General features: G+C 47.0%; 1 protein-coding gene across 1 annotated transcript in view; it reads right to left on the bottom strand.

The window, feature by feature from the left end:
- gak (cyclin G associated kinase) overlaps positions 1–23,040 on the bottom strand; it is a 52,154-nt gene that overhangs the window by 21,031 nt on the left and 8,083 nt on the right. The window contains exons 2-11 of the mRNA XM_084200394.1: positions 19,100–19,161; positions 18,775–18,834; positions 18,257–18,371; positions 16,779–16,921; positions 12,928–13,053; positions 10,449–10,538; positions 10,071–10,206; positions 8,632–8,744; positions 5,493–5,568; positions 328–448 (exon numbers count right to left, since the gene is read on the bottom strand). Coding sequence (XP_084056520.1) covers positions 328–448; positions 5,493–5,568; positions 8,632–8,744; positions 10,071–10,206; positions 10,449–10,538; positions 12,928–13,053; positions 16,779–16,921; positions 18,257–18,371; positions 18,775–18,834; positions 19,100–19,161 — 1,042 coding nt within the window. The remainder of the gene's footprint in view (positions 1–327; positions 449–5,492; positions 5,569–8,631; positions 8,745–10,070; positions 10,207–10,448; positions 10,539–12,927; positions 13,054–16,778; positions 16,922–18,256; positions 18,372–18,774; positions 18,835–19,099; positions 19,162–23,040) is intronic.

Below are 23,040 nucleotides of genomic sequence, written 5' to 3'. Positions count from 1 at the left end.
GTATAATGTATTGTCATGTTTTCAGTATAATGTATTGTGATGTTTCTCAGTAGAATGTATTGCAGGTGTTTCTCAGTATAATGTATTGTGATGTTTCTCAGTGTGATGTTTCTCAGTATAATGTATTGTGATGTTTCTCAGTGTGATGTTTCTCAGTATAATGTATTGTGATGTTTCTCAGTATAATGTATTGTGATGTTTCTCGGTGTGATGTTTCTCAGTATAATGTATTGTGATGTTTCTCAGTGTGATGTTTCTCAGTATAATGTATTGTGATGTTTCTCAGTATAATGTATTGCAGGTGTTTCTGATCAGACTCTCTCTCACCTGGCCACAGACTGGATGACTTTAGAGGAGGTGTCTTTGATGTTGGTCAGAAAGCGTTCTGTTCCTCCCTTCAGGATGTCGAGGAAGCCCCCGCCCTGGTCCGGGTCCACACCGTACACCCCTGAGACACACAGGAAGGAGACAAATGCAGGGGTCAGCACACAAAAGTGGTTTCACACATTATGCATCTGGAAATAAACATTCCTTTTATAGGCTAATCATCAATTTACATTTGTGATCAACACGATCTATCTATGACAGGTGTGTCGCAGTATAATGTGCCGCAGGTGGATTGAGTTAAAAAATTAAAAAAACGTATTGGGGGGGGGGGGGGAGCTCAATATACTTTTAAATGACTAAAATCTGATCGAAACTGTGTAGAAATGATAATGGACCTACATTCATACAGTTTCTTGACTGTGTCCAGCTTGCTAATAATCATAAAAATGAAAGGCTAATGAGTCAGGGAGCATACATGTTTTTATGGATAGAGGCCTATTTATTGCATATTTTACGAGGAAATGCAAACAATTTTCAATGTGGCCTTCCGGACCTCATTGAAGACCGAATGCGGCACCCGGGACAAAATCTGTTTGACACCCCTGATCTATGGCATACAGTAACTATCTGATGAGTTTTACAAATAACATGGTTATAGACAATAGGGTGTCGGGGAAATGACCACTAAGGACCCCAAAGTCGAGCTTAAATTAATGTATGTTTATTCAAGCCAGCAGAGAGATTACAGACAAACAGCACTTAAATGTGGAGTTTAGTCAGAAGCTCTGACGAGGTATTTCTCCCTCAGCATATTTATACTACGGGTTACACAAAGATAGCCAAGTGCATCCTTTCTCAGCAAAGCGTTTGCTCCCAGAGACCGACTGCAGAGGATGAGAACACCTGGCAACCCCAGTCTGAGCGTTCAGCCAATATTTCTACTCCGCTGAGCCGACCTTGTGAGACAAACCTTAGACACCCTGTCTGTCTACAACAGGGGCATTTCTAAGTATGCAACAGGTCAAACAAATATGATAAGTGTGAGACACTGAAAAAGCAGAAAGAGACACAGTAAAATTCCACTACAAGGGTATGACTAGACAAGACAAAAGGTTTTGACTAGACCAGGGTTCCCCAACTGGCAGCCCGCAGGCCAAATTCGACCCGCGGGCCACCAGATGGGGTTTAATTTGGCCCCCCCAAGTTCCTTGAGAATGTTTTAATAAAAAAAATTAAAAGAACTTTAGTACTTTTTTGTATTTATTTTTTGTTGGACAAAAAATATATCAGGAAATCAGCTCCAAGTGATTTTAATTTAAGAAATCTGTTCCAAAGCATTTCCACGCATAATAGAGAGACACAAGATCATATACAAATGTAAATAAGGTTTGAAATGATTATGTTTTAATCAAACCTATCTGTTTGGGATTCTTGCGGTCAATTTGCAATCTACAAATTATTTGTAATTATGTTCCGGCCCCCCGACCATCCGCTCAATAGGGCTTGACAACAGGGCTTGACTAGACAATAGGGCTTCACTAGACAACAGGGCTTCACTAGACAATAGGGCTTGACCTGAGTCTACAAACTTTATTGAATTGGGTCCTTTGTCTTTTCTCTCCGTTGTTTTCAGAGGGATGACGTAACCTTACAACCGTAGGTGATGAGCCAGTTCAGAGGGATGACGTAACCTTACAACCGTAGGTGATGAGCCAGTTCAGAGGGATGACGTAACCTTACAACCGTAGGTGATGAGCCAGTTCAGAGGGATGACGTAACCTTACAACCGTAGGTGTATTTCACTAGGAACCAAACGGAAGCTACAGGACAAAACGGGGAGGAACCTACATTTGTTCAATTAAAAACGAATTTCTGTTTGCAAAACGGTCTCTGTTAACAAACATTTTGCTACGGTGTGTACTATTGAATATACACCAGGCAGTGCTTAATTTGCAATATAGGAGGTGCCGGAAAACAAAAAATGTGCCCGAGAGGGGGGTGGACCTGGGCGTCTCTGAGGTACTGGTACGCATTTTTTGTAGCCTAGAGTCCGGGAAAAATATGGGCTTTTATCAACGAATTTCATGCAATTCTACATCATTTTAGATGACTGGAGACTTTCGCAGAATCTTTTTTAATACCTCACAAACGATCGAAATGACAGGCTACTTTGACACTGACAAACTGAGAATCAATAAAAACAACCTTGTCTTGAATCCATCAATAGCCTAGGCCTAGGTGTACGGAGAGACACACATATTGTACAATATGAGGAAATTATAGTCCTAAAAAAGCTTTCCAGTTTCCCTTACTCACCCAATGATGCGCTGCTCACTCACCGGCCAAAAGCTTATCTCTCTCTTGACTGTAAAACAATGCTGTTCGCTCGATAGGCCTATTTGGAAGTTGATAACTTGGTAACATACAGACAGGTAAGTATTTTCTTTTCAGCAGGATCCATTTTCTTTCCAACCAGTGTTTTTCCAGCGAAATATTATGAAAGGCCTGTTTTGGCTGCATGCTGTTCACTGACAGCTTTGCCACACGTTCCCAACTGTAGGCTATGCCTGGTGATCTGGCTACACGCAATCCACAGCTTGGCAATATTTTAACATTAGCTATGGATCCTTCGGGGCTAAATTATAGGCTTACTCCTGGTGTAGCATTGGGAATTATTTCATTTATTTCTGAACAGAGTGCAGCTGCATACTTCCCGCAGCTATTATTCTATTAGGAGATAAATGATGAAGTGCAACGCTGGAGAGATGAGAGATGCAGGCTCATGTCTATAACAGCACAGAGATGGAGAGAGATCATAGAAAGTGATTCTCATTTTAGTTCTGTGAGAGATATAGGTGTGCTTCTCTCTCTCGCACCACAGCAATGGCCCGCGTTGGTCTATATAGGCCACAATGTTGTGCAAACCATAAACCCGGGCCAACATGAATCAATTCTTAGAATATCAGGCACGTTTTCACATTACGTTTGTTTTTAGGGGGCAGGAGAATTACAGAGGAGTCAAAATGGAATTACTCCGATTGCTTTTATTATGATTTTTACATTGCAAACCGTGAAAATAATGTTTCATGCCACAAGAGGTTAGGCTACCTGATCCTGGAAAATGGGTTCCGGAACCAAAGAGTAGAAAACAGAGGTGCCGGATACTGTTCCGGCAGGATCTGGCTCATATTAAGCACTGACGCCAGGTGTGAATGAGTACAGGAGGCATCTCACCACAGGGAGGCCCCAGTCTGTTCACCAGATGGCTGACTGTCAAAAGAGCAGTCGTCTTAACAGCCGAACACATAGCACCAGATCACGAGTAGTAGTTGGTGTGTTTGTGTGCGTCTCCACTCCATGAGCACTCTTCCTTAAAAGTTACATTTCCAAGTATGATAGATTCAAACAAAAGTATTTTTCAGCCAAGATTATAATAAAGTGTTCATAGTAGATGTTTACAGTGCTAATTCTGAAAAGAGTCAGTGTAAAAATATATCCACAGGGAAAAGCACATGAAGGATATCAAAGTTATATGCTTAGTATTTTCATTTGTTTAGAGCCAGTACAAACTGGAAAATACTAAGCATATAACTTTGATATCCTGCATGTGCTTAATTAACCCTGTGGATATATTTTTCACAAGTATGATATTTGAAATATCATCCATTCTGACCTAGATTTAAGTTTTAATTACATTTTGTGACCCATAATGACTAGTCAGTCCCTTCCTAAGTGAGTGAGTTGTAAGCCGTGTTCCAGCATTTAAAATCGATGTATCCGTAGGTTATTTTTAAAAAAACACACCCAGTGCAAACATTAGGCGACAAGCGGACCGCACCACGAGTCTAAGGAGACATTTACATTTTAGTCATTTAGCAGACGCTCTTATCCAGAGCGACTTACAGGAGCAATTAGGGTTAAGTGCCTTGCTCAAGGGCACAACGACAGATTTTTCACCTAGTCGGCTCGGGGATTAGAACCAGCGACCTTTCGGTTACTGGCACAACGCTCTTAACCACTAAGCCACCTGCCAAACACTGCAGGCTGTGAGAGAGTGTTTCAAGCATCTCAGACTAGGACTGCTGATCTAGGATCAGGTCCATAGAATCTTATTCATTATAATATAAAAAGGCTAAACGGATCCTAAAATCAACACTCCTACTCTGAGACGCTCGGTGACTATGGGCCCAGACTGCCTTCACCAACTCAGGTCCAAACCAACTCACTATGTGGCCGTGCTTGTTCCTTCCTAGCCTGAGGTCACGAGGGAAGGAGGGAAGGAGCCAAGAGGGGACAGCATAACCAGATTACAGGCATGAGTGACATGGTGAGCTCCTCGCCAGTTAGCCTCCCAGTTAGTGTCCCCAGGCAGGAGTGACATGGTGAGCTCCTCGCCAGTTAGCCTCCCAGTTAGTGTCCCCAGGCAGGAGTGACATGGTGAGCTCCTCGCCAGTTAGCCTCCCAGTTAGTGTCCCCAGGCAGGAGTAGTGGCGACATAGTCCACTGATTGATGAGCCCCTAGGAGGATAGAGTGAGCTATGGCTAGAGATGCTGGCTTCCCGTTATGAAGAGAACATGGCGGAGCAGGTTCCATTAGACCGGCTCAATTGTGGCTGAAATGCATCTTATTGAGTAACTAACTACGAGAGAGAGAGAGACAGACAACCTTTCACACTCACTGCATCTAGACTATCTAACTACGAGAGAGAGAGACAGCGAGAGAGAGAGAGACAGCGAGAGAGAGAGGCAGGGAGAGAGTAGAGAGAGAGAGAGACAACCTTTCAGACTATCAGAAAAAGGAAAAACTAGACAAGCTTTGACAAGACACGACAGTCCTCAAGACTGTCAAAAAATCGTGACCACTTTTTTTAACAGATAAAAGAGTACATTTGCGATTAGACTTGTTAGGAGATGCCATCACCTTTTCTTTTTCACCAAACTAGATATCAATTTAGTTACTAGATGTTACATCGTCCCTCCTTTCATGGTTCAAATGAGATTTGTCTGATTGAAGTACAATCAGATTTGTCTGATTGAAGTACAATGTTGGCCCCAATTCCAATCATTATAAAGATATTCCTGGTTGAAACAAAACAGTGACAAGTGACACACACACACACACACAGGAGACACACAGGACACACACACAGAGCTGTTGAACTCACCTGCATTGTGGATGTTGTGGATCTGGGCTGGGGGCTGTGCGCCGTTGTTGCCAAAGCCTCCGTTCTGCTCCAGCAGCTGCAGAGATTCATAGCCATCATAAGCAGGCCTCAAACAGTAGTCTGGCCTCAACAGACTCATGGGGCGACCAAGCACCAAAAACAAACAGTTGACAAGAGAAGGACAAAAAACAAGTCCCAAGAGAAGGCAGTCAGAGTCAGTGGAATCAGTCAGAACATAATTATATTTCCCCTGGACCAGAGTGTAGGTATCTCTGGGTGTGTCGGTGAGGGCCAAACATTTACGAGTCCTTCCAGTCTTGGCCGTGCTTCCTCTCCGGAGGGGGTAAGCTCCTTAACCCACAGAGAAACCCCCGCTTAACCCAGATCATCCCAGCCTAAATCTGCCCTCAGACACAGGGGAGCAGTTATGTCTACCCCTTACCGACATTATTACTACCACTACTACTACTACTACTACTACTACTAATACTACTAATACTACTACTACTGTTACTACTACTACTACTACTACTACTACTACTACTAATACTACTACTACTACTACTACTACTGTTACTACTACTACTACTACTGTTACGGCTACTACTACTACTACTACTGTTACTACTAATACTACTGTTACTACTACTACTACTACTACTACTACTACTGTTACTACTAATACTACTACTGTTACGGCTACTACTACTGTTACTACTAATACTACTGTTACTACTACTACTACCACAATCACTACTACTACTGTTACTACTACCACTACTAGTACTTTTACTACTACTACTACTACTACTGTTACTACTAATACTACTACTACTACTGTTACCACTACTACTACTACTACTACTAGTACTTTTACTACTACTACTACTACTACTACTACTACTACTGCTGCTACTACTACTACTACTACTAAAACTGTTACTACTACCACTACTAGTACTTTTACTACTACTGCTACTACTGTTACTACTACTGTTACTACTACTACCACTACTACTGGTCCTCTGTAGCTCAATTGGTAGAGCATTGCGCTTGTAACGCCAGGGTAGTGGGTTCAATCCCCGGGACCACCCATACGTAAAAATGTATGCACACATGACTGTAAGTCGCTCTGGATAAAAGCGTCTGCTAAATGGCATATTATTATTATTATTATTATTATTATTATTATTATTATTATTATACTGCTACTACTACTACTACTACTACTACTATTGTTACTACTACTACTACTACTACTACTGCTACTACTACTACTACTGCTACTATTACTACTACTGTTACTACTACTACTACTCCTGAAGTAGTCGCTGCACACCAACAGCAAAAGATGAGCCTTATGACCGTGATGGTTTGACCACTAGTAAACTAATAACACCCACCCCACACACACACTTCAAAACAAAAGAGATAGCCAATAGAAGTCCATCCCTTCGACACCAACCGTTCCAAGTAAAAACGTCACTCTGAACCTACCCTTACATCACCCCCTATCACGGCAAAAAGTACAATTTCACACCCTTCCAACAACATGCCAAGTCCCACAGTAGACCAAGTATACGGCTGACTACTCTCTTTTCTCCCTTCCATCCTTCTCTCCTTTTGCTTCTCGAAGTCTTTTCTTTCTCTCTCTCTCTCTCTTTCCCTCCATCTCTCCCTCCCTCTCATTTCTCTCTTTCTTTCCCCATCATGTGACATCACTTTCCGTTAAGACTGAAACGGCTGTTGTGTGTGACTGTGGCTGGGTTGAGACACTTCTTTGTGGCTGATGGTGGAGGGGGTTGAGGAGGAGGGAGGGAGGGAAGCAGAGAGTTGGTGAATAGCTCTTCAGAGAGTTGGTGAATAGCTCTTCAGAGAGTTGGTGAATAGCTCTTCAGAGAGTTGGTGAATAGCTCTTCAGAGAGTTGGTGAATAGCTCTTCAGAGAGTTGGTGAATAGCTCTTCAGAGAGTTGGTGAATAGCTCTTCAGAGAGTTGGTGAATAGCTCTTCAGAGAGTTGGTGAATAGCTCTTCAGAGAGTTGGTGAATAGCTCTTCAGAGAGTTGGTGAATAGCTCTTCAGAGAGTTGGTGAATAGCTCTTCAGAGAGTTGGTGAATAGCTCTTCAGAGAGTTGGTGAATAGCTCTTCAGAGAGTTGGTGAATAGCTCTTCAGAGAGTTGGTGAATAGCTCTTCAGAGAGTTGGTGAATAGCTCTTCAGAGAGTTGGTGAATAGCTCTTCAGAGAGTTGGTGAATAGCTCTTCAGAGAGTTGGTGAATAGCTCTTCAGAGAGTTGGTGAATAGCTCTTCAGAGAGTTGGTGAATAGCTCTTCAGAGAGTTGGTGAATAGCTCTTCAGAGAGTTGGTGAATAGCTCTTCAGAGAGTTGGTGGCACTACTGGAGACCTGATTCCCTTTGTACGCCAAGACCCAACTTGTTTGCCGTAAAGGAGTGTGGGGGGGGGGGGGGGGGGTAACTGGGCTACACAGTCCCAATTCAATTCCTACCACTGCCCTCGGCCCTAACTCATCAACGTTTGCAGATATTAAAAGGTGGAAGCAATATAGTGGAAACTTTAACAATATACTGGAGGGGTTAGGTCCAAGAGCAAGGGGGAGGGATAGGGAGTCCCTAAACCTCATGGTCCGCTCATGGTCCCCTCATGGTCACCTCATGGTCACCTCATGGTCACCTCATGGTCACCTCATGGTCACCCAAGGGGGGAAAGGTGACCTGACCTTTCGTGGGACCTTAAGCAGGGGGCATTACCCTGAGTATCCAACCAAGGACATATCCTCCTCTCTCACACCCCACACCACTCTCAATAGACACTCTGATACGGCTAATGCTAGGACAATGCCACCAACGGAGAAGTAAGTGGGACAACTACAAGTCATTATGTGAGCAACTGTACTGATCAAAAACCAGGCAACGTGCTGTGTTTGGCTGAAGTCATTTCACATCCTGTGATGGTATTTGGTAGAACCAGTATACAAATGCAGTTGTCAATGTCAAGGCCCCTCACGCAAAAGGCTCTAGAAAGGAGACGTGAGGGAGTTGGGTTGCCATGCTAGTAAGGTCAGACAAGCAGAAGGGGTTCAGATGTCAATGGTCAGGGGGTTGAAGGTCAGTCGGTTACCTCTGTGATGGGAGACTTGGGGTTGACGTTGCGCGCCGCAGCAATCTCCTGCAGTTGGTTGACCAGCTCTGTGATGGACAGCCTCTCCTCTGGGTTGATCTTCAGCATGGATCCTGAGAAGGGTCGAGGAATGGCACAAACAGAACCTCTTAGCACTGAGGCCACACGCAAACACCTCAATCAAAGACATTTTATAAAGACATTTTATAAAGACATTTTATAAAGACATTTTTACACCAGCAGTTGTCACTTGGGGCTTAATGGAAACCCAGCCTAAAACTCTAAGACCAAACAATGCAGAGGCAGAAGCACAGTGGCTAGAAAACACTCCCTAGAAGGCTGTAACCCAGGAAGAAACCTAGAGAGGAACCAGGCTCCGAGGGGTGGCCAGAGGCAGTAACCCAGGAAGAAACCTAGAGAGGAACCAGGCTCCGAGGGGTGGCCAGAGGCAGTAACCCAGGAAGAAACCTAGAGAGGAACCAGGCTCCGAGGGGTGGCCAGAGGCAGTAACCCAGGAAGAAACCTAGAGAGGAACCAGGCTCCGAGGAGTGGCCAGAGGCAGTAACCCAGGAAGAAACCTAGAGAGGAACCAGGCTTCGAGGGGTGGCCAGAGGCAGTAACCCAGGAAGAAACCTAGAGAGGAACCAGGCTCCGAGGAGTGGCCAGAGGCAGTAACCCAGGAAGAAACTTAGAGAGGAACCAGGCTTCGAGGGGTGGCCAGAGGCAGTAACCCAGGAAGAAACCTAGAGAGGAACCAGGCTCAGAGGGGTGGCCAGAGGCAGTAACCCAGGAAGAAACCTAGAGAGGAACCAGGCCCAGAGGGGTGGCCAGAGGCAGTAACCCAGGAAGAAACCTAGAGAGGAACCAGGCTCCGAGGGGTGGCCAGTCCTCCTCTGGCAGATCTCACCTCATAACCTCAAAGTCGTTCGCCTCTTTTTTCGGTGTGCGTAGTAATTTTTTTTATACTAGTCGTTCCTGCCAAAACCAGCAACTAGACCTAGCTGAACTGCTGTGTACAGGGTTCAAAACCAGCAACTAGACCAAGATGCACTGCTGTGTACAGGGTTCAAAACCAGCAACTAGACCTAGCTGAACTGCTGTGTACAGGGTTCAAAACCAGCAACTAGACCTAGATGAACTGCTGTGTACAGGGTTCAAAACCAGCAACTAGACCTAGATGAACTGCTGTGTACAGGGTTCAAAACCAGCAACTAGACCTAGATGCACAGCTGTGTACAGGGTTCAAAACCAGCAAATAAACCAAGATGCACTGCTGTGTACAGGGTTCAAAACCAGCAAATAAACCAAGATGCACAGCTGTGTACAGGGTCTCTCTTTCTCTTTTTAACTATTTATTCATTTTTAAACCACCGGCCGCATTTACTAAGACGAGCACTAATATGAGAGGCCTGATCTGATGAATGTACAGAGGTTCTTACTGATGAGCTCGTGGTAGACAGTGTACTTGACATCATTCTGGGGGATGGCGTACTTCCCATTGACTATCTGCAGCTTGGCGCCCTCCTCGAAGGGGTGCTGCTTGAAGCACAACAGGTAGAGGATACAACCCAATGCCTGGAGAGAGAGAGCGAGACACACACACACACACACACACACACAAAGGAAAATGATCAACAGGTAATAGAGATGTGTCTTAAATAAACACCCTATTCCCTTTATAGTGCACTACTTTTGATCAGGGCCCCAATAGGGCTCACCTTAGCAGGTGACACAGCTACCAATACAGCAGCAAACTAAACAAACGACAGACAGACTAGATAAATGATGCTATGTGAAGTTGCTGTGGCAAGTCTTACCCAGATGTCTTGCTTCTCGTTAATGGGGAAGTTGGAATACAGGTCAATCATCTCAGGTGTCCTGTAGGCAGGAGTGGTGTTTCTGGTGATCTGGGGACAGTGGAAGGTGACCGGAGAGGGTCGCTTTAGTTTACCGGTAGCTCACAGAACGAGTAGAACAAGCCTCCCCATTAAGTCGATGATGCCATAATGGGTCATCTGGAAGCCATTTTTTTGTGCACCCATGAGTTACCAGTCAAATTGTTAAAAGGTTCCAAGTCCTAGTCATTCTGTTTATAAGGTTTAGCTATCTCCAGCACATTCAAATACAGAAAAAAATCTTCAGCATGAGTGATTCCTCTAGCCAATAATTAGCTTTCTGTATTCATGCTAGTTTCCTGTAGAGTATCATTAAACTGGAGGAAAATAGACTGGCGTCACAGGGTTTGAGGCAAGCCAGTGTGTTCTGATTCGATTAACCAACGTTGGCGCAGGAACAAATAATAATTTTGTGTAATTATATCAATTGGGGCCGGTTTCCCAGACACTTATTAAGACTAATCCTGGACTAAAAAGCATTTAAGGAAATTATCCACCTAAAGTTTAGTCCAGGACTAGGTTTAGTCTCCCCAGATGAAATCTTGCGACGGCCGGCCGCCCAACAACCTGCCCGCTTGACCCTATCCCCTCCTCTCTTCTCCAGACCATTTCCGGAGACCTTCTCCCTTACCTCACCTCGCTCATCAACTCATCCTTGACTGCTGGCTATGTCCCTTCCATCTTCAAGAGGGCGAGAGTTGCACCCCTTCTCAAAAAACCTACACTCGATCCCTCCGATGTCAACAACTACAGACCAGTATCCCTTCTTTCTTTTCTCTCCAAAACTCTTGAGCGTGCCGTCCCTAGCCAACTCTCCTGCTATCTCTCTCAGAATTCCCTTCTTGATCCTAACCAGTCAGGTTTCAAGACTGGTCATTCAACTGAGACTGCTCTTCTCTGTGTCACGGAGGCTCTCCGCACTGCCAAAGCTAACTCTCTCTCCTCTGCTCTTAACCTTCTAGACCTATCTGCTGCCTTTGATACTGTAAACCATCAGATCCTCCTCTCCACCCTCTCCGAGTTGGGCATCTCCGGCGCTGCTCACTCTTGGATTGCGTCCTACCTGACAGGTCGCTCCTACCAGGTGGCGTGGCGAGAATCTGTCTCCGCACCACGTGCTCTCACCACTGGTGTCCCCCAGGGCTCAGTTCTAGGCCCTCTCCTATTCTCTCTTTACACCAAGTCACTTGGCTCTGTCATATCCTCACATGGTCTCTCCTATCATTGCTACGCAGACGACACACAATTAATTTTCTCCTTTCCCCCTTCTGATAACCAGGTGGCGAATCGTATATCTGCAAGTCTGGCAGACATATCAGTGTGGATGTCGGATCACCACCTCAAGCTGAACCTCGGCAAGACAGAGCTGCTCTTCCTCCCGGGGAAGGACTGCCCGCTCCATGATCTTGCCATCACGGTTGACAACTCCATTGTGTCCTCCTCCCAGAGTGCAAAGAGCCTTGGCGTGACCCTGGACAACACCCTGTCGTTCTCTGCTAACATCAAAGCGGTGACCCGATCCTGCAGGTTCATGCTCTAAAACATTTGCAGAGTACGACCCTACCTTAAACAGAAAGCGGCACAGGTCCTAATCCAGGCACTTGTCATCTCCCATCTGGATTACTGCAACTTGCTGTTGGCTGGGCTCCCTGCCTGTGCCATTAAACCCCTGCAACTTATCCAGAATGCCGCAGCCCGTCTGGTGTTCAACCTTCCCAAGTTCTCTCACGTCACCCCGCTCCTCCGCACACTCCACTGGCTTCCAGTTGAAGCTCGCATCTACTACAAAACCATGGTGCTTGCCTACGGAGCTGTGAGGGGAACGGCACCTCCTTACCTTCAGGCTCTGATCAGACCCTACACCCAAACGAGGGCACTACGTTCATCCACCTCTGGCCTGCTAGCCCCCCTACCTCTACGGAAGCACAGTTCCCGCTCAGCCCAGTAAAAGCTATTCGCTGCTCTGACACCCCAATGGTGGAACAAGCTCCCCCACGACACCAGGACAGTGGAGTCACTGACCACCTTCCGGAGACACTTGAAACCCTACCGCTTTAAGGAATACCTGGAATATTATTATAGTAATCCTTCTACCCCCCCTTTACTACCACTGTCTTTTGTCTAAACTAACACCTGACTTATTTCACCTGCTAGCACTGACTTGTTTAAAGAAATGTACTTATTGTGATCGAGATGTAGTTGTCCCTGATTTAACTGACTTCCCTCACAGCTGCTTGTTTGAAGAAGTGTACTTACTGTGATCAAGATGTAGTCGTCCCACTGGCTATCCTAAGTTGAATGCACCAATTTGTAAGTCGCTCTGGATAAGAGCGTCTGCTAAATGACTTAAATGTAAATGAGTACTACAACATGGTCACAGACAGGGGGTTTCCAAAATCACCTCGTCCTCCACCATGGACCTCTTCTGGGCAGACCAGCTGTAGTCAGGATAGTGTGCTATCGTGGTGGAACTCCCAAAGTCACACAGCTTGACGGTGCCCTGGTGACTGATCAGCAAGTTCTCAATCTGGAGGAGACGGACAGAAGGACAGTGGCTCATTATGAGATTGTAGATGATGTGTACATTTGTTTTTCTATATTCGGTCTGGGTATTTTGTTTGTTGTAAGGCGATGTCAGCACCATTTCACCAATTCAAATTCACGGAAGATGTAAATCTATTTGGCGAAAAAAAGGTGATTCTGATAAACATCAATAAAGCAAGGACAAGAGGCAGCAATTCCTTTATTTTCACAGTGCTTTAGAAGCAGGGTGTTTATTTTCACAGTGCTTTAGAAGCAGGGTGTTTATTTCCACAGTGCTTTAGAAGCAGGGTGTTTATTTCCACAGTGCTTTACAAGCAGGGTGTTTATTTCCACAGTGCTTTAGAAGCAGGGTGTTTATTTCCACAGTGCTTTAGAAGCAGGGTGTTTATTTCCACAGTGCTTTAGAAATAGGGTGTTTATTTCCACAGTGCTTTAGAAGCAGGGTGTTTATTTCCACAGTGCTTTATTTTCACAATACTTCTCAGCCTCAAATCAAAGACTTGAATACCGTCAAACAGCAGGGCACATCAAAATATTGCATCGAGTCAACTCTGCTCCTCTAGCATTTCTCGAACAATTCACAAATGTATAGCCTCTGGTTTGACCTGGTTCTCAGTTCCCATTCCAAAACACTTAAACAATGCCTGAGTCCACTAGAGAGTCAGGAAACAGAGTGAGTGTGAGGGCCGCGGGAGGGGTAGAGGGGTTCCAGAGAACACGGAGGCCTACATCAGCACTCTGCAGTCACAGCACACACATAACAATGGTGTTTCATCACTGATTAACGAAAAAAACAAAAAAAAGTCTGACAAACAAGTGTCTGAAAGTTAAGTGTGGCAGTGGTAGAGCAGGGAGGGAGGGAAGTCTTACTGGAAGAGGAGGAGAATGGTCATGTCTAGATAGCATACAGCGGACCACAGGAGAATGGTCATGTCTAGATAGCATACAGCGGGCCACAGGAGAATGGTCATGTCTAGATAGCATACAGCGGGCCACAGGAGAATGGTCATGTCTAGATAGCATACAGCGGGCCACAGGAGAATGGTCATGTCTAGATAGCATACAGCGGGCCACAGGAGAATGGTCATGTCTAGATAGCATACAGCGGGCCACAGGAGAATGGTCATGTCTAGATAGCATACAGCTGGCCACAGGAGAATGGTCATGTCTAGATAGCATACAGCTGGCCACAGGAGAATGGTCATGTCTAGATAGCATACAGCTGGCCACAGGAGAATGGTCATGTCTAGATAGCATACAGCGGGCCACAGGAGAATGGTCATGTCTAGATAGCATACAGCGGGCCACAGGAGAATGGTCATGTCTAGATAGCATACAGCGGGCCACAGGAGAATGGTCATGTCTAGATAGCATACAGCGGGCCACAGGAGAATGGTCATGTCTAGATAGCATACAGCGGGCCACAGGAGAATGGTCATGTCTAGATAGCATACAGCGGGCCACAGGAGAATGGTCATGTCTAGATAGCATACAGCGGGCCACAGGAGAATGGTCATGTCTAGATAGCATACAGCGGGCCACAGGAGAATGGTCATGTCTAGATAGCATACAGCGGGCCACAGGAGAATGGTCATGTCTAGATAGCATACAGCGGGCCACAGGAGAATGGTCATGTCTAGATAGCATACAGCGGGCCACAGGAGAATGGTCATGTCTAGATAGCATACAGCGGACCACAGGAGAATGGTCATGTCTAGATAGCATACAGCGGGCCACAGGAGAATGGTCATGTCTAGATAGCATACAGCGGGCCACAGGAGAATGGTCATGTCTAGATAGCATACAGCGGGCCACAGGAGAATGGTCATGTCTAGATAGCATACAGCGGGCCACAGGAGAATGGTCATGTCTAGATAGCATACAGCGGGCCACAGGAGAATGGTCATGTCTAGATAGCATACAGCTGGCCACAGGAGAATGGTCATGTCTAGATAGCATACAGCTGGCCACAGGAGAATGGTCCTGTCTAGATAGCATACAGCTGGCCACAGGAGAATGGTCATGTCTAGATAGCATACAGCGGGCCACAGGAGAATGGTCATGTCTAGATAGCATACAGCGGGCCACAGGAGAATGGTCATGTCTAGATAGCATACAGCGGGCCACAGGAGAATGGTCATGTCTAGATAGCATACAGCGGGCCACAGGAGAATGGTCATGTCTAGATAGCATACAGCGGGCCACAGGAGAATGGTCATGTCTAGATAGCATACAGCGGGCCACAGGAGAATGGTCATGTCTAGATAGCATACAGCGGGCCACAGGAGAATGGTCATGTCTAGATAGCATACAGCGGACCACAGGAGAATGGTCATGTCTAGATAGCATACAGCGGGCCACAGGAGAATGGTCATGTCTAGATAGCATACAGCGGGCCACAGGAGAATGGTCATGTCTAGATAGCATACAGCGGGCCACAGGAGAATGGTCATGTCTAGATAGCATACAGCGGACCACAGGAGAATGGTCATGTCTAGATAGCATACAGCGGGCCACAGGAGAATGGTCATGTCTAGATAGCATACAGCGGGCCACAGGAGAATGGTCATGTCTAGATAGCATACAGCGGGCCACAGGAGAATGGTCATGTCTAGATAGCATACAGCGGGCCACAGGAGAATGGTCATGTCTAGATAGCATACAGCTGGCCACAGGAGAATGGTCATGTCTAGATAGCATACAGCTGGCCACAGGAGAATGGTCATGTCTAGATAGCATACAGCTTATGTCAAATTGACATCAAAAGTTGATTTTTTGGCATTTTTGCTAACCCTAACCCTTTTCCTAACATTAACCAATTCTCCTAACCTGCTGCGTTCGTTCTCCTAACCTGCTGCGTTCGTTCTCCTAACCTGCTGCGTACGTTCTCCTAACCTGCTGCGTACGTTCTCCCAACCTGCTGCGTTCGTTCTCCTAACCTGCTGCGTTCGTTCTCCTAACCTGCTGCGTTCGTTCTCCTAACCTGCTGCGTACGTTCTCCTAACCTGCTGCGTACGTTCTCCCAACCTGCTGCGTACGTTCTCCCAACCTGCTGCGTACGTTCTCCTAACCTTCTGCGTACGTTCTCCTAACCTGCTGCGTACGTTCTCCTAACCTGCTGCGTACGTTCTCCCAACCTGCTGCGTACGTTCGCCTAACCTGCTGCGTTCGTTCTCCTAACCTGCTGCGTTCGTTCTCCTAACCTGCTGCGTTCGTTCTCCTAACCTGCTGCGTTCGTTCTCCTAATTTGCTGCGTTCGTTCTCCTAACCTGCTGCGTACGTTCTCCTAACCTGCTGCGTACGTTCTCCTAACCTGCTGCGTTCGTTCTCCTAACCTGCTGCGTTCGTTCTCCTAACCTGCTGCGAAAAGGTCAAGTTTGACAAAAGCTGTACTCCGTCTAATCAAAACCCAGGAGAATGGGGAGAGGGGGACACTATTCAAGGGAGTGGGATGAGACCACAGGGCGTGTACAGGAAGGTAGTGCTGAGAAGTACCAGGTATAGTATGGTGTAGTAAAGAGGGAAGAGGTACTGGCCATGGCAGGAGTTGAGAGGGGAAGTAGGGTGATGTTGCCGCAAGATGCTGATCTTGGGTCAGTTTTGCATTTCCCCCCACTAATGGTTAAGGTTAGGATTGGGAAAGGGACGCTGATCCTAGATCTGTACCTAGGGGAAATTAGAGGGAGAGTTGAGCTTTGAACTGCTCACCTTAAGATCCCGGTGGATGATGGGAGGCTTCTGTTTGTGCATGTGCTGCACTGCACGACACGACTGGTAGAAGATCTTCAGCACCGTGTCACATGACATGGGTCCCTTCTGCTCCACCCGCTTGATGAAGTCCACCAGTTGACCTGGGGGAGGCAGACAGGAAGAGCCTGATCAGCAACATGGAGAGTACCAGTCAAAGTAATTGCTAATCACTGGCTAATCATTATGGGGCAGTTTCCCTGATACAGATTAAGCCTAGTCCTGGACAAAAAAATCACTTTCAATGGAGAATCTTTAAATCTCTATTGAGAATGCTTTTTAGTTCCGAACTAGGCTCAATCTGTGCATGGGAAACCGGCCTTAAAGGTATTGCTTATTAGTAGAAGACTATAGCGCATACATTTGCTTGATAACATCAGGCATATTCAGAGAAGTATAAACTGTAATACAGGCTTGTCAATACACACTCCAAAATAGGCCTCTGGAAGATATTGCTACATCCACATTACGCTCAAGAACAAAGAGAAAGAGTTAGGCTTGGTTTTCAGCCCTTCTCTTAGCGCTGCGCACAGCGAAACAGAAAACATAGTGTGGATGTAGCTTAGGCAGGATTTTTATTCCACTAGAAGTACTCTAACAGCTTTGTGACTTCACTATGAGGCATCGGCACCACACAGAGGGATCGGCACCACACAGAGGGGTCGGCACCACACAGAGGGGTCGGCACCACACAGAGGGGTCGGCACCACACAGAGGGGTCGGCAACACACAGAGGGGTCGGCAACACACAGAGGGGTCGGCAACACACAGAGGGGTCGGCAACACACAGAGGGGTCGGCAACACACAGAGGGGTCGGCACCACACAGAGGCGTCGGCACCACACAGAGGGGTCGGCACCACACAGAGGGGTCGGCACCACACAGAGGGGTCGGCACCACACAGAGGGGTCGGCACCACACAGAGGGGTCGGCACCACACAGAGGGGTCGGCACCACACAGAGGGGTCGGCACCACACAGAGGGGTCGGCACCACACAGAGGGGTCGGCACCACACAGAGGGGTCGGCACCACACAGAGGGGTCGGCACCACAGAGGGGTCGGCACCACACAGAGGGGTCGGCACTACACAGAGGGGTCGGCACCACACAGAGGGGTCGGCACCACACAGAGGGGTCGGCACCACAGAGGGGTCGGCACCACACAGAGGGGTCGGCAACACACAGAGGGGTCGGCACCACACAGAGGGGTCGGCACCACACAGAGGGGTCGGCACCACACAGAGGGATCGGCACCACAGAGGGGTCGGCACCACACAGAGGGGTCGGCACCGCAGAGGGGTCGGCACCACATTGAGGGATCGGCACCACATTGAGGGATCGGCACCACATTGAGGGATCGGCACCACAGAGGGGTCGGCACCACACAGAGGGGTCGGCAACACAGAGGGGTCGGCACCACACAGAGGAGTCTGTAGTACCTTTACAGAGCTCTGTGAGAATGAGGAACTCAGCCTGGCCTGTGTCCGACTCCTCCTTGGCGATGGACGCTGCGGAGCTGAACTGCACCACGTTGGGGTGACCAGAGAGCTTTTTCTGTAGAGCACTCAGGTCAAAGAAAAGGAACTGACGGTTGGTATATCAAACTGGGTTGTCACTTAAGCCCCGTTTCCATTGGCGCTTTAAAATTAGGGCCACATTCGACCCCAAATGCCAATGGAAATAAAGCGTTAGTGAATGGGGCTGTTTTAAAAAGGTTAGGGACAGAGGTTAGGGGCATGAATGTGGATGTATGAGGAGCCAAATGCCTATTGCCATTTGACACCAACACCGGAACTTTTAAAGAATATTGTCTACTTTATTCAGATTGGTCTGTTTTATCAAAAATGATTATTAAGTCAGACAGACAGATTAGGCGTTTCTTGACTAAAGGATGTTCTCTAGGAGGAACGTTCAGTGTTCCGACGTTTCCATGAACATAGACCACTCAAAAGGATACCATGAAGCAGACCTCCTGGATGACTTCTTTGTTCTTCTCTTCCTCCTGGGACAGGAGCCTCTGCGCGCACACACACACACACACACACACACACACACACACACACACACACACACACACACACACACACACACACACACACACACACGGCAGATATTTCACCATTTAACAAACACAGAGAACAATGAATGTGTCCCGAATGGCACCCTATGTGCGCTGGTCAAATGTAAGGAATAGGGTGGCATTTGGGACGCTACCATTGTCTAAACCAGCCTACGTTAGCAAGGTGTGGGCAGAAACGCGTGTGAAGGAAATCAATGCTTACCTTGAGAGCATATTCTTTACTGCTGCTTGTGTCCTGGGCTTCATACACAAATGCAAAACCACCTGCAGAGGCAAACACATTGAGGGATCAATGGCCCGGATGAGAGAGCCAACACATCAAGAGCTCGCTTCAGTGCTATTCACCCTGCGTAGTGACAATCAGGGCCTGTATTCATACAGTGTCTCGGACTAGGAGTGGTGATCTAGGATCAGGCTCGCGCTGTCCATGTAATGTTACTAATTATGGTCTAAAACACAAATCTGACTCTAGGTCAGCCCTCCTACTTTGAGATGCTTTATGAATATGGGCCCTGGTGTTGTTAATGCTAATACCTTGACTGTTTTCACTTTCATTTAAGACGTTATCTGATAGTGATTGTTGTCAAACGTCAACATAAGGTTTCCTTCGCGTATTGCACTTCACTACATTGTCACAACTGACAAAATGCTTCAGAATTATCTCAATGAAACAGAGGTGGACTCCGGAACACTAATCTGGAGACTACACCCATATTCCAGTGACCTTTCAGTCACTACTGTGCTGCGAAATCCTTCACATTGCAAGACGTTCTGTCACATGTCAACAGAGCAGCCTAGAGTCGTTTTCCTTTTCACGGACAGCGTTATTGCAGCATCAGTTTGCTGTAGTTTTTAGAATGACTCATTTGTAGCATTTCTGTTCTCAGTTAACCTTCAAATGAAAGGTGTGCTCTCGGCAGAGTCTGCTCACACAGCTCAAATATTTATTGGAGCAAAACATTTTGCCTGCATTTGGGGAGTATTAGAATTCACTATTCATTTTGCATACGCCCTTCAAGTCAATGGGGATTTGCTCCAATTCCTTAATGCCAAACAGTGGCCACTGAAATTAGAGACTAGTCTGTTCTCTGTGAAACATGAAACACTGCAGGCAGGGCCTCCTCACTCTTTATTGGACAGGAATGTAAAGGTGCCCTGTTTCTGGCACAACGCCATAAACATTCCATGCCTGAGGTATGTTACGGCCCTGGTATCTCAGTAATGAAATAAAGCCCTGCTCAAACGCCAACACTCTGCTGCTTCCACAAGCCAGTGAGGAGGCCCTATCTGCTGCAGGAAACCTGTTAGCCAGGACAGAGCAAGGGACAAAGGTTGGAGGAGGGCTGTAGACTGGAGACACCCCCAACTCAGGTGTCAAAGGAAAGGGTAAGGAGAGAGAGAGAGAGAGAGAGAGAGAGAGAGAGAGAGAGAGAGAGAGAGAGAGAGAGAGAGAGAGAGAGAGAGAGAGAAGAGAAGGAGAGAGAGAGAAGAGAAGGAGAGAGAGAGGAGAGAGAGAGAAGAGAAGAGAAGAGAAGAGAAGAGAAGAGAAGAGAAGAGAGAGAGAAGAGAAGAGAAGAGAAGAGAAGAGAAGAGAAGAGAAGAGAAGAGAAGAGAAGAGAAGAGAAGAGAAGAGAAGAGAAGAGAAGAGAAGAGAAGAGAAGAGAAGAGAGAGAGAGAGAGAGAGAGAGAGAGAAGAGAGAGAGAGAGGAGAGAGAGAGAGAGAGAGAGAGAGAGAGAGAGAAGAGAAGAGAGAAGAGAGAAGAGAAGAGAAGAGAGAGAGAGAGAGAGAGAGAGAGAGAGAGAGAGAGAGGAGAGGAGAAGAGAAGAGAGAGAGAGAGAGAGAGAGAGAGAGAGAGAGAAAAGGAGAGAGACATCAAGAGCGTTCAATGAATGAGCTCAATGTTGTGTGGAGCAGAGCAGTCAGCCAGGGTTGTCATGGTGTAGTCGGGTGTAGTCAGGGGGTAGTCATAGTGACCAGTAAATCAACTACCACGCCTTCCTTGCTACCTGAATAAAAAGGCTCTTCAGATCCTGTGTTTCACCAGCTCAAAGGGACCAAAAATCATAGAAAATTGCACATGGTAAAAAAAAAAAATCAACGATACTTAGGCCTATAAAAACTTGTTGTGAAAGCACTAAGAAGGTGAAAGAAAGGGTAGCCAGATCAATGGGTTACTGACTAAACAACTATGGAGTCTTACTGGCAGGCATGGTATCCCTAAGAAACTGTGACTGTCTAGTTACAGATTAGTTCACACATGGGCAGCATGATTACTAGGGTCGGGACGATACCAGCATGATTACTAGGGTCGGGACGATACCAGCCATCTTTACTAGGGTCGGGACGATACCAGCATGATTACTAGGGTCGGGACGATACCAGTATCTTTACTAGGACCGGGACGATACCAGCATCTTTACTAGGGTCGGGACGATACCAGTATCTTTACTAGGACCGGGACGATACCAGCATCTTTACTAGGGTCGGGACGATACCAGTATCTTTACTAGGACCGGGACGATACCAGCATCTTTACTAGGGTCGGGACGATACCAGTATCTTTACTAGGACCGGGACGATACCAGCCATCTTTACTAGGGTCGGGACGATACCAGTATCTTTACTAGGGTCGGGACGATACCAGTATCTTTACTAGGGTCGGGACGATACCAGTATCTTTACTAGGGTCGGGACGATACCAGTATCTTTACTAGGACCGGGACGATACCAGTATCTTTACTAGGGTCGGGACGATACCAGTATCTTTACTAGGGTCGGGACGATACCAGTATCTTTACTAGGGTCGGGACGATACCAGTATCTTTACTAGGGTCGGGACGATACCAGTATCTTTACTGGGGTCGGGACGATACCAGTATCTTTACTAGGACCGGGACGATACCAGCCATCTTTACTAGGGTCGGGACGATACCAGTATCTTTACTAGGACCGGGACGATACCAGCCATCTTTACTAGGGTCGGGACGATACCAGCCATCTTTACTAGGGTCGGGACGATACCAGCATCTTTACTAGGACCGGGACGATACCAGCCATCTTTACTAGGGTCGGGACGATACCAGTATCTTTACTAGGACCGGGACGATACCAGCCATCTTTACTAGGGTCGGGACGATACCAGCATCTTTACTAGGGTCGGGACGATACCAGTATCTTTACTAGGACCGGGACGATACCAGCCATCTTTACTAGGGTCGGGACGATACCAGTATCTTTACTAGGACCGGGACGATACCAGCCATCTTTACTAGGGTCGGGACGATACCAGTATCTTTACTAGGACCGGGACGATACCAGCCATCTTTACTAGGGTCGGGACGATACCAGTATCTTTACTAGGACCGGGACGATACCAGCCATCTTTACTAGGGTCGGGACGATACCAGCATCTTTACTAGGGTCGGGATGATACCAGTATCTTTATTAGGACCGGGACGATACCAGCCATCTTTACTAGGGCCGGGACGATACCAGTATCTTTACTAGGGCCGGGACGATACCAGTATCTTTACTAGAACCAGGACGATACCAGCCATCTTTACTAGGGCCGGGACGATAACAGCATCTTTACTAGGGCCGGGACGATACCAGTATCTTTACTAGAACCAGGACGATACCAGCCATCTTTACTAGGGCCGGGACGATACCAGCATTTTTACTAGGGTCGGGACGATACCAGCATCTTTACTAGGGTCGGGACGATACCAGTATCTTTACTAGGGCTGGGACGATACCAGCATCTTTACTAGGGCCGGGACGATACCAGCCATCTTTACTAGGGTCGGGACGATACCAGTATCTTTACTAGGGCTGGGACGATACCAACATCTTTACTAGGGCAGGGACGATACCAGCCATCTTTACTAGGGCTGGGACGATACCAGTCTCTTTACTAGGGCAGGGATGATAGCAGTATCTTTACTAGGGTCGGGACGATACCAGCATCTTTACTAGGGCTGGGACGATACCAGTCTCTTTACTAGGGCAGGGATGATACCAGTATCTTTACTAGGGCTGGGACGATACCAGCATCTTTACTAGGGCTGGGACGATACCAGTCTCTTTACTAGGGCAGGGACGATACCAGCCATCTTTACTAGGGCAGGGACGATACCAGTCTC

This window comes from Coregonus lavaretus (genome assembly GCF_964263955.1).
Source record: "Coregonus lavaretus genome assembly, contig: HAP1_SCAFFOLD_202, whole genome shotgun sequence".
In the NCBI taxonomy this organism is placed as follows: Eukaryota; Metazoa; Chordata; class Actinopteri; order Salmoniformes; family Salmonidae; genus Coregonus; species Coregonus lavaretus.
Note: the sequence above shows the minus strand (reverse complement) of the source record. Positions and strands in the feature narration are given on the sequence as shown.